Raw genomic sequence first — 12724 nt, 5'->3', positions numbered from 1 at the left:
AAGTGAAAATAAAGAACTAGAGCATCTAAGAACACCCTGACATCACCTTTCACAGTTTTTAATAGTTTATCATTCTGTATTTTTTCAGATATTGATAAATGAACTTTTTTCTTTTTTTTTTTCCTGCCTAATGATATTAATTCAATTTAAATCCTGATTGTAGAAAGGGTGGCCAACATACAGTCACGCTGCTGTGCGTAATTAAAAGTAGTAATTATCATGTAAAGGTAGCAAATCTCTAAGAGGTACGTAAAACAAATTTTAAAAAATAAAATTTAACATGTAGTAATTTATGTCCTCTTTTTTTTTTAAATACAGGAAACAGAAAGCTGAAGACAGCGACATGTACTGTAACAGGCTTTTAAAATCTGATCAGAAAAAAAAAAATCACTTAAGATGCCTCAAGTCTGATGATGTTTGACGCCAGAAATAATGTTCAGTGCAATCAGAGTGTACAATTTTTCCTTTTTTTTCCTTCATGCCATCAGATTGCTAGTTTTTTTTATTTTACTCTTTCTTTCTAAGCCCTCCTTACTAGGAACGGCCCCTGCCTGTTCCGTAACGCTAAAGCGCATCCCCTTCGCTGCCCGAGAAGGCAGGTCAGCTGCTCTTCGTGGTACTTGGGCCAGCTGCTGCTTCTGGAGTAGAACAGAAGGGAATTCCAGAGCCTGGGATCCCGAGGTTTCTCCCCAGCGAGGCGGTGCTCAGTGCACTGCCGGCACACCAGTGAGCCGGTGATTAAAAAGATCCCCAAAGTGAGCATCCTGCAGAGCATCCTTTGGTTGTTGGGGTTTCATCTGCAGTCAGGGCAAATGGTACCTTGCCATTCCAATACAGACTGTGTGTCTTGTTTTCTGCCAGTCTCTTGCTAACCTTCTGCAGATGATACAGTTTGACGAATGCAAGTAAAATTAATTTGGGATGATGTGGCTCTTATTGTAAATATGTACTCATTTTAAATCCCCTGTGGTACTTTGATTTGTCTTTCCATTTTCATCATTAAGTACATTCTTATTAAAAATGTCCTTTGGGATAGGCAGGAGGTAAGCCAATGTGATTGCTATTTGCCTAATCATAGCATGAGCAAGGTTATCTGAAACTTTTTCTAATTTTCAGTTTCAACAATGCTTATGAAAAGAAAATCAATGGACATTTTTAATAATGATTAGGTAATATCATCAACTGTTACTGGCCCAAATCTCAGACCTCTACTTGTGTCAATTCACCTTAAAGAAGAAGTGCCACTTAAAGAAGTTTTGTTTGATCTTGGCGATGAATTTTTTTGTAATGCACTGCTTATCTTTTTTTTTTTTTTTGGTTTTAAAAGCACAATCACTAGACTTTGTTTGTAAACCATTGTAACTATTAACCTTTTTTTTTTGTCTTATTGAAAATGTTAAGCATTTGTTTGGGATATTTTCATCTTTTTGTTAATGCTCTATGTTTGTATTTGGAATATTTGAATGATGACAGACAGTAAAGTAGCAAATGTAAATGTGGGCCATAATCAAAACACTTCTCACTTTTCCTGGACTTACAGAAAATTACCAATTTTTCTGTGGCCTCTCTCAACATTGGATTATCATTAAAGCTGAAATAGAGGCATTAGTTGCATTGAATTTGCCAAATGATGTCCTCTGTCTGTAGATTTTATGATCTTTTTTGTAATTATAAAATTTCTTTGTCATTGGTGCTAATGGAAAAATGTGTGTTTGTTTATTGACAGCTATCAGGACTAGCCCCAATGGAAAAAAAAAAAAAAAAAGAAGAAAAAAAAAAGTGTTTTGGTGTTTACCGAGGACTGAAATTTTTCATTTAGCTAATTTTTAAAGAAAGGTTCCATAGAAAGGGTGTGCAGTACTAAAGGAAAAATCCATGTGATTAATGTTTTCATTATGTTCATGTAAGAAACCTCATATTTTAGCCATAATTTTGCATACTGAGGATCCAATAATCAGAAAAGTAATTTTTGTCACATTATTTATTAAAAATGTTCTCAAATACATTATCTTTCTTGCATAGTTTCTTGTGTTCCCTGAAACATAATTTTAGGGGCAACTCTCATCTTATTTCTATTGGTAAGAGTCAGAATCTGCTCCACTGAAATCATGCAGTTACAGTAGCATGAGCAAAGTGGGAGAGCTGGATGCAGCCTAAGATTTTACATAATTACAATTGATTGCCTTAAAGATCTGATTTCTGGGCGCTTCATGAACTGTGATAATGAAAACTTCCCTTAGCCTGCCAGTTTCCAGAGAGAGCTGATGACAAAAATCTGTACCAACAAAATCATTTACCTCAGGGGTGAGACACATTTGTTGCAAAGGCCAAATAACTGGAGAGAGTGAATATTATGAGTCGTATGTTTGTTGGGACCTGCACAAATGCAAGTTTTCTTACCTTCCTGCTGTCCTGCTGGGCTGTAGCCATCCTGTGGTTAGCAGAGTCCTGCTGTGGATCACATCCAGGCAGGTGATTGTCCCTTTTTGGCTCTTGTATTTTCAGAAGCCTGTACTCTTATTGATCACCCCATTCTTGCTTTTCCTTATCCTATTCCTGTCACCCTAGTTAAAAAAAAATAAAAGAGAGAGAGAGAGAGAGGAAAAGAGAAAAAAGATAACCAGCATGTTCCATTAAAAAAAAAAACAACAGACAAACAAACAAACAAAAAAACCCCACTGTATCTTTTATTCAAAGAAACATTTTTGCCTCTTTTGACTGCCTTTCCCAAGAGTTTTAAAGAGGCTGTAGCTAGATCCTAAGGTGCTGCAGTGTACTACAGCACCCCTGTCTTCCCACAGAACACTGCTAGAGCCTTGACAGCTTAATAAGCCTCAAGTATAATTTTTATTTGTAATTGTAGCTTTGAAGCAGGTATTAAGTAGAATAAGTTACATGTGTAACCTTTCTGTGTTGCTTTTTTTGGTGATGTCTTCAGTCCTTGTGTCTGAATTCAGACCCCCCTGTGCTAAAGCCAGTGTTATCCAGACAGGAGCCCGGAGCCTGGAATGTGCCACAGGAGATACCCATCTGGCCTGCACCTTTCCTTTGGAGGAAGAAGGGAGGAGAGGTTGTTTCATGGGCACAGCTGAATGTCTTTCCTGGCATCAGGAAACAGCCTCTTGGTTTGGGTTCAAGCTTGTTGCCACAGCAGGGTGTGGGGAAAAAGGCAGAGCTCAAGGAAATGTCTCTGAGCAAGTCAACCCTTGGCACAGAAGCTTAAACCACTACCAAAGGTGTTGTGGTGCATCACAGAACTGGGATCTGGTTGCAGCTGTGGTGTGTAGACCTCTCTAAGGTGTATCTGCACATAAACACTGGTGCTGCATGCCTGAAATAACAGGTAAGGCACTCACTCCATTCTTTACTGGCACGGTGACCAACTGGAAACCACACACTGGATCCCCAGCCAATATCTGGAAGTCAGACTCCAGGTGAAGCTCTGACCTCAAACAGCGGTAAGTGGGAAATGTTACCCTGTGAGGTTTTTATTAAGTTGTTATGAATTTGTTGATGGTGTTCCCTAAGAAGTTATTTAGATTGTTTTGTGATTGCATTCACCTATTATTAGCAGAGTCTTGAGACGGTGTGTGGCAGAGTTGTCAAGGATTCTTTGACCCACACTGGGTCCTCTGTGCACTGTGGTCATACCAAAACCAATGCAATTAAGTTAAAGTATGCACAAGCTTGATTTTAAAATTATAACTCTTGTTCATCGGTATTGAGACACACTTTACTTAGTCTTTGGCATTCAGGTACAGTAAAACAAAGTCATCTGTGCATAGCTACATTACCTAAAGAATTATGAAGTGATTGAAAAGCCAACACAACAAAAGAAGTAGTAGTCAGAAGTTTTGTTTATGCTCTATACCTGAAGAAAACAAGTACCTTACTAGAAAATGCATAACTTTTGTGTGCTGTGTTAATACAGTGGGTGTAGACATTTTATTTTTTCTTGCTGTGTGTCCTGTGAAATCCTGTATGACTTCCTATTAAGTTTGACTTTATGCAAAGTAATATGTCTTTCATATACTATGAAAGATGTCAAAAATAATATTTATAAAATTTTAGAAAGTGCCTTGCCTATATTTGTAGCATTATTTATCAGTCTATTTTCAAATGAGTAATTAGTCTGAAGCATTAACAGTAAAGTGGTTTTATTTTAGGGTAATGTAAACATGCCCTAGATCTGTATTTGCAAAAAATTGTACAGGAGTAGGTTAGCTGTAACTGATCATGGAACCCAGGCAATATAATAAGCTTCAACTCCATATTTTAACTCCAAATATATTTAATCTGTCTATCAGCTCACTTCCTGTGTTCCAGAGCCAACTATTTGTTACAGTACCCACCTAGTTAGCTTACTGCTTTAGTTAGAATGTAATTTTACAGAATGTTTTGCTTTCGACATTCTCTTCTGTACTTATCCATAATCTTCTTCTTTCAATAAAATTAAGGAACAGAGAACTTACATGGGAAAACTGTAGGATCTGCCTAACATAGCATCTGTCCTGCAGTATGCTTTTTCAAAAGCTAACCTTCAACCTCTGGGTGCAGAGCTCCTATAAGAATTCTTAACTGTCAGCAACAGAACCAGCTATTAGAAATTAAAAGTACTATATCCCCTAAGTGAAGCTTACAAATTAATTAAAGAGTCTATTTGCAAGTGGAGAAAATTATTTTATACATTGTTTTTGCTTATATTACAAATGAAAATTCTTTACAAAGAAAGTCCTACTGCTTACATATAGGAGAAGTTTAGTGTGTACACAGGAAGATACTGGTATCTGCAAATGCAGATTTTCGTGTGTGTTCATGTGTCTGAGATTAAGGTTGGGAACTAAGATTCAGTTCCAAACACTCAGATGAAAGGTGAACTTGTTCATGGATGTTTGAGGTCTACTCACAGAAGTAACTCCAGTGTTGTTATGGACTTCATCCTGCCTGGGCGTGCCCTTCAACATCATTTTGTATTGAACTAACTGCAAATTGAAGAATTTAAGTCACATGATGAATCTTTAAAATTGATAACAACTGTGGATCTCAGTGTGAACTGCTTACCCAGGTCTGACTTTCTTCAGGGTTTTTTTTTCATTGTGTATGATGATTTCTCTGCTGCCTGTAAATATGGTCTTCATAAAAGCACACTGTCACTGTGCTGTCAGTGACAGTGAAACACTTGAAGATTAGGAACATTATTTCTTAAACTGCCACTTTCTTTTTATCAAGCCACTGAATTTTGGATCACAGAAACAGTCAAAAATTAGAGATGACACCATGCAAACGAGGATCCTTTTACATTTTATGTCCATGTTGTGGATGTGAAAAAATCCCATCCTATTCAGAAAGAGGAAAAAGAATTGGTGAAACTGGGATCCAGTCTCTATGAAAAGCTATAAAGCAGGAAGACAGACTAGAGAGGGAGAATCAAGGGATATAAAGAGAAAAGAAAAATTGAGAAGCTGAGGAACCTAAGTCTCACTGAAGCTAATGGCAAAAATACTGTTGAAGTGAACTGTCCTGGAAGTAAATTACCTTCTTATGGAATGGCAAACAATAGCCATCACAGCGCAAAGAACACTGGAAGAAGAGTGAAATCTTTGCTACATGCTTGTTTTGTTCAGGGTCCTTGCTAAATATACACCAAATGGCCTCATTTTAAGCTACCAGAAGAGAAAAGTGGAAGTTTAATTCACCTTGGTATTCAGCCTGCTTGTCACATGATGTGATGAGAATGGGACCTACTCAGTTCTAGTCTCTCTATCTGGCATAAAGTGGAGCCAATTGCTCTTCACAATTTTTTTTTGGAGCATGACAATCAAAGCCATGATGATAAAAATAGTGTTTATTGATTATTTTTTTTTTTTTAGGCCTAAGATATTTTTAGCAAAGGCAACATCAGGAAATATAGAATAAAACTACTTAGTATTGACTTTTATTCTGTGGCTTCCCACAGTCTTAAAGCACAGATATAGTTCAAAGTCAGCAGCAAGGGATAACAGTAAAGAAGCCCTTATGGGCTTTGATGCATAGAAGGACAAAAGCAAAACAAAGCAAAATAAATAAATTTTTTTAAAAAACCTCCACCCCTCTTTCAGCAAATGGTATTTGAAAAGCACTTGGATAGCATGAAAATAATGACCAAGAACCTTTATTTATGCTATGTTAATTGTCACAGAATCAAAGGTTTTGTTATATTCCTGAAAAAGATGTTTGTAAAAGAAATTGCACTCTACTGAGGCAAGTAAAGAGCAGTGCAGTTCCTCATGTCTCATAAAAGACTGAAAAAAGTGAAGCTGAGAACTAGGTCCTGCCACAATCTTATCAGCAGTGTGCTAAGTCTTTGCCCCACTGATCACTCACCGTAGTAATACTAATTAAAATAGAAACAAAATGTTAATTTGCATAGCCTTTGTTAATGGTATTACAAAAGTGGCAGCATTTGATGGCACAGACAGGTTAAAATTTACAAGCAATTGTAATCCCAAAGTCTGTATTTCTTGGATACTAATCCCTGAAATAATTGTAGAGAGAACATAACAATGCAAGGTGCCAATGGAGTCCAGTCTTATAGGAAACAAAATCCATTTAGGCAGGTGGAAACAATTCATGAGTGCCAAATGGCTAGATAGATCAATCGATCTATTGATCTGTTCCTGGAGCTAACTTCACTCTTATGTGATCCATTTAGGAGAGAAACGTATATTATTATGCTTCTGCTACTGTAGGTTGAATTCTCTGCAGGACTTCATAAGAACCATCATTAGCTTTATGTGCACAAGATGTAAAGGAAAAGAATGTACATTTGTTCAGTAACCTAAACTTTTCTGCCCTTCTATGCTTGCATTTTGACATTCTTTTCACTTGAATTTTACCCTTTTCTACAAAAACTGTCACAGAGTGTACAGGATGCTAAAACCCTTTCTGTTTGTTGAGCACATCTGTGCCTTTGGTGAGTACTTTGCAAATGCTCCTCTTCAGGGAGAATTTTTAATTTTTCCTTTAAAATTCTGCATAGTAGCATGAAACCAAAACCATGTCTTCATTGTGAGCCTAATCCTTGAGAGCTCACTTTGGCTGTCCATAATAAAGGCAGGCAGTAATTCCAGGGCACATGCTACAAACACTCTATCCTGCCTATGTAGCACTTCTGAGAGTTTATCAAAATCACTAAGAAAGGCTAGCAGAGTGCTGATGTTCAGTTTCTGAAGTCTTGCAGTGTTTTCCTTTGTTCCGCATTAATAAATGTCACAAATACAAGCTCAGCCTTCTGATGTGCTGGGAATGCAGCACCTCGTACAGTTCTTGCTTCCATCCACTTGTGCATATGTACTTCTCCTCCAGCTTTCACAGGAATTTGTCCACTGTGCTCCAGGGAGAAGGTTGGGTGCAAATGAAGTTAGATGTAAGGTGACAGGGGCTGAAGAAATCGTTCTTTCCAGAATATTAGTCTCGGACCATGAAAGAAGTCGGCTTGTCAAGCCCAAAAACATTTGGTCTTCCTGTCACTCTGATCCAAGATGAGCTGATTGAGTGTGTAAGTGCTTGGAAAGGAGTTGGTCAGAAACTGATGTACTGAACGTACTGAATCTAAAATTTGAGGTTTTAAAAGGGAGGTGAAGAGAGGGTTTGAAACTGCGCTTAAAAGTATTTTGTGGTTTGTTTTGGTGGATTTTTTTGCCTTTGCAGGAGAACATGTAAAGACTGTTATGTTCCTACTTTATTGTATATGAAAACTTAGGAGTAAAATAAAAAAATAACAGGTGAGATTGCCATTTTTTACTACCACAGTAACCATCATAAAACTCTCAAATGAGAAATTTCAGCTACATCCATTTTTTACACGACTGACAGATTAATAAGGCTGTGCCAACAAGATACCAATGAGCTCGTCTGAGCCCCATCTTAAGATGTAGGAAAAGAACCTTGAAGGAATATTCTCACTGAAATAACAAACAAGAGCTTAACTGTATTTCCTGCAGTAGAAGGGTGCTACAGACACTTAACTTTTGCAGCAGATATGCCTCGGAACAGTCTGAATCCCTGTGGCAATTAGAATTAAGATACAGTGGGATTAATTTAATGTCTGTCAAGCACTCTGAATATGAACGTTTCTGTATAAGCCATAAGTAGTAGTAGCACTTCTGTCAGTTTTGCCTTGCAATCAGTCAGGATGTTTTCTCAATAGCTTTTGGAGAGCTTCTATTTAGTTACTTAACCAGTCCACTGAAGTGCAATAAATCTATACTACAGAAAGGAAAAGGAAAACAAAATAATTGATTTTTTTTGTGGATACTCTTTATTGTTTCATGCTCACTGCTTGTAGGCTTGCTTTCTTGGATGCATGCACACTGTCACTATGTTTTGACATCATACCCACATTGGCAAAATGCAAATTCCAAGTGCCAGGAAAACACATATGTACTAATTTCAGTTGCTTTATACTTCTTGTTGATAGTAAACTATGAAGGATGTTAGTCCAGCTGATAATGGTAAAATTTTGTTGCTATCAGTGATATACTGACAAAGTTCTTAACAAAGCATATGATTCAATTCATCAATTTTTTAAATAATTCAGATATTACCGTAAATTTATATAAAGGATCAAAGGAAAACCAAGACGAAAAATATAAGTGGAATTTTCCTTAAGTGTTTTCTGGTTGCAATACTTCAACAATCAGAAGCAAACAGTTCTTCACAGATTCTGGTTATTGTCATCAAACTAATTTTGTGTTGGTGAAAGGTGGCATAATTTTTTCCTGTAAATACTGAAACAAATATTGAAAAATATTGCTATTAAATGGTTAGGAATCTCATTCAGAAGCCTTATTTGACAGATTTGTGAAGAACATCCAAAAAATATTATGAATATTTCTTCAGGCATTATAATGGGCAGCAAAGTGTCTTTATCACTTTTCCTTTCCTAAACCAGCTGCTTAGAAACTTCAGTTTTCTTCAAACTTCAGATCATCATTCCTGTAGTTGAGTAAGATATAGCAGGATATTTTTCCACCCCTCTTAGTCTGCAAGTAGCGGAAATCTAAATTTTAAACAATGTTATATTATTAAACAATCTTCATTACAGCTGCCATAACAATGTCTAGAGTTTGGCCCTCTCAAAACAGCAGAATGCTGCTCCCAGGCCATCTCCCCATTTGTCTTTTCAGTTCAGGTGGTTGACTCCTCTGGACAAGGGCCCTGTGTGAGCAGAGCATTGAGTCTGGCATCGCTGCCCTAATGTAAACACTACAATGTAATTAGTATTAAAATGTAAGGCCTAATGATATTCTGAGACTATTAGTGGAGCCCCTTGAGGATCAATTTTTGGGACAGTCTTATTTAATATTTTCATTAAAGTGCTTGGCACAAAAGTAGGAGTCCGATAATGAAATGTGCTGATCGCGAAAGTTGTGAGCAATTGTCGCTATGGAGGAGCAGTGGGTCACCTTGAGGACTGGAGCATCAGGAAAAGCATGAAATTAAGCAGTTCACTATGCAAGGTCATGCTTTTAGGAATTAAAATGAGTGTCCATTATATGCTGGAAATTCATCGGTTGTAAACAGCAGTGAGGAAGAAAAAGGCCTGACTGTGTATATTGACCACTGAAAGTTCTGGTAGCTCACCGCAAGGTGATGTCAATAAAAACAAAGCAAAATAAATGCAAACCTGAGGTATCCAATAAAATTTATTTCCAGTAGAAAGAGAGAGAAATGTAGATTTCGTTATCTCAGCACTTATAAAAGCGCAAGTGGAATGCTCTGTCCAGATCTAGTTGTTCATGGAGCTGATACTGTGGTGAGATTTACAGAAAATTAGAAGTATCTACACTCTGTAATCACATATGTTCCTTGTAAACAGAAGGATTGTAGTGAAGAGATTTTCATTCGTGTCATAGTGCAACTTCTTGATAGGAGCTATCACGGAAAAACAGTTCTTTGACATATTTATGTGTGAAAAATCCAAAATAATATCTCTTTGGTCTCAGTGTAGTTGGTCTGAAATTTCAGTGAAAGCTAACTCTTCAGTAGCAACCTGTTGACAGCTGGACTCATCAGGAAAGTCATGGAAGAACAAGATGCAATTTTTCCTCTGACTTCTGAGGCTCTGCTTCTGAAACTGGGTGAAGTGATTGAGTATCACATTCACTTTCAGAGCAAGGCATTAGGGTTAATACTTAAGTCAGGAGTTTCCATCTAAACCTTAATCTAAAGATAGAAAGAGAAAAGCAAACAGTTATCTTACTGGTTTTGGAGAGATGGCGGAGTACCAAGAGCTTGAGAAGCCTATGGTGGTCAACTTGGTTTCACTATTCTTACAATTAAATTAATAGACAGAAAATAATGAACTTCATTGCTGTAGTAACTGATATTTTTGTTAGCCTGGTGCTTTTTTTTATACAGTGTTACGCATTTCTTTAATTGCTTTCTGTGTGACTGCAGAAGTGATTCAGTGTCCTGAAAGTGTATCTTTTTTCCCACAAGGTGCCAAGTGTGAAAATAAAAGAAATAATTTTCAAATAAATTATTTAGAAGCCTAGGATTTAGACCCTGAACCTGTTTTACTACGTTCAAACATTTTAGTCCCCTTTAACATGATGGTTGTGCAATTTTTAGTGTCTCAGTGTAATTAGAGATAACATCCTCCCCCAGTATTTCAGTGTAGCAATGTTGCTGCCACCACACTGAATCTCAGATAGAAAGGGAAAGGAGATTTACAAGTTTATAATGTTTTTATTGATACTGCAATATCTTACAGTGTCACGATATGAAAAATGCCAGTACAATTGTAATCACAGTAATTTATAGTATATCAACCAGTCTGAACTGAATATCCACTCTGTGACAAAAAAAAAAAAAGTGTAATTTGCATTTAAGTGGTTTTGAAAATTGTATCCACTACCAAAATATTTACATATATCCCTGAGATTTGCCCATTTGGTTAGAGCAGAATGCTACTAACCCCAAGGTTGTGTTTGGTCCCGGTGTGGGCCATTCACAGGGAGTCAGTGATCTTTGTGAGTCCCTTCCGACTCAGAATATTCTGTGAAATTTGTGGTTTAAAAATTCATGTGTATTTTCTTGACTGTCACGATCTCTCATATGGCTTTTTTCCGGTGATGAAAGCTCTAGCATGATTTTTCAGACAGAATCTACCTATAAACGCATCCAGGCACCCCCCCAGAAGACATTACTTCTCTTTATCCACCTCCTGAAATTGCTTTTCTTATCCAGCTTGTAGCATTGAAAGGGAATTACACCCCAAAGGCTCTGGGGCAGATCTTTGGAAAAAGTACTTCTCCTGGCAAGTCTTGGAGTAATTGCTTCTCAGCAGCCTGAGCGCAGTGTCTGGTTTGGCAGTCTGACCTTAAACTCTAACCTCTAGTTTTTATTATCATTATTGTCATATCTGCTTCTCTGTCATTAAAAGACTTTCCAGTTTCACTTTATTCAGCTGGGAGCTTTAAACCCTCTGGCCCGTAATTCCCTTTTCTTTTTTTGGCATTTCTTTTTCTCAGTCCTTTCATGAAACTTGTCTGCCGAGTGACATGCCCTCTGTAAAACATAAACCATAATTACTCTGGGATTGCTCATATTTGGCATAAATACTATACTTGCAAGTATGTGGCTTATAGCAACACATGTCACATTTAATTAAATTGCAGACTGCATCTTATGTTGTCCTTCAGGAGTAAGAAAAAAGGAAGCGAGAAGGCAAACTTGTCTGTGAGGATTTTTCATTGCAGCCACCGTGTTTAGGCAACAACTTCCCATGAAAAGGGCGGCACGTGTGTGGATGGCACATACCTTTCTCTTTTTTTACTTGCCAGGGTTAAATGCATGCTTTACAGGTACGACAGCCATACCTGCCTCTTTTTTCTTGTTGTGATCTGCACCCCATGGGTGAGAGTCTTCTGACTCAGCGGTCTGTGCCTGAGCTGGGACCGCAGTGCACCTTCCTGGTGTGGCTCATTTCATTCCAAGATAAACATCTAAAGTAAACCAGGTAACTGCCTCTTTCCCTTGATTGATGGTCTATGCCAATGGCCCAGGAGGGCCAGCTCAGATTTTGGTATTGGCACTGCTGATGCCTAAGTTTGGGTGTGATTCATTCCATCTCTGTCATCTTTACTTTAAAAAAAGCTACAAATGTTCTTTTTACCACTGAGATAACCATTTACGTTACACTGCGAGACCCTTGTGTTTGAGCACCTCAAGTAGTTCCTTCAAAAGAACTCTTGATTTTATTTTAATTTTGGGGGTTGGTTATATTGCCTTCATTCTTCTTAGGATAATAAGAATTGCTGTTCTAGAAAAAGGCAACAGAAGCATAAGCAGTAGTTTACTGAATGGTGAAAGTTGGATCTGTGTTTCTTCTTCTAAGGCAATTTTTTTCTTGGAAAATGCTGAACTGAGTTATTTTGAATTTCTCATTTGCATCAATTCTGTTTTGTCACTGCATGTTAGCATGGTAGAAATGAAACATTATTGGTTTGAAAGATTTCAACACTCTCTGGGTCATTAGAGGGGTTTTTTAAACCCTGTCAGTGGAAAATTTGTGAAACACTAACCTTTGCTTCTTGTAGGGGATAAAAACAAACTCAAAAAGAATTCTGTTTTCTGTCTAGCTGTGGATTTCTTTAGACACTGAAGCTTAAAAATGCTGGCTTAGGAAAGTCTACAATTTCAACCAAACCCTTCTGGCTTTATACAAATGCAAATACGA

At 37.4% G+C, this 12724-nt stretch overlaps 1 protein-coding gene across 5 annotated transcripts in view; it reads left to right on the top strand.

The window, feature by feature from the left end:
- ROBO1 (roundabout guidance receptor 1) overlaps positions 1–1840 on the top strand; it is a 706479-nt gene extending 704639 nt beyond the window's left edge. For all 5 annotated transcript variants that reach the window (XM_051781122.1, XM_051781120.1, XM_051781121.1 and 2 more), the window contains one exon: positions 319–1840. In XM_051781122.1, the coding sequence (XP_051637082.1) occupies positions 319–333 (15 nt within the window). In that variant the 3' untranslated portion in view covers positions 334–1840. The remainder of the gene's footprint in view (positions 1–318) is intronic.
- Positions 1841–12724: the final 10884 nt, after the last annotated feature.

This window comes from Manacus candei, unplaced genomic scaffold (assembly GCF_025592945.1).
Source record: "Manacus candei isolate 608988 ecotype Guabito, Panama unplaced genomic scaffold, ASM2559294v1 h1tg000014l, whole genome shotgun sequence".
Taxonomy (NCBI): domain Eukaryota; kingdom Metazoa; phylum Chordata; class Aves; order Passeriformes; family Pipridae; genus Manacus; species Manacus candei.
This window is presented reverse-complemented; position numbering and strand designations above follow the sequence as displayed.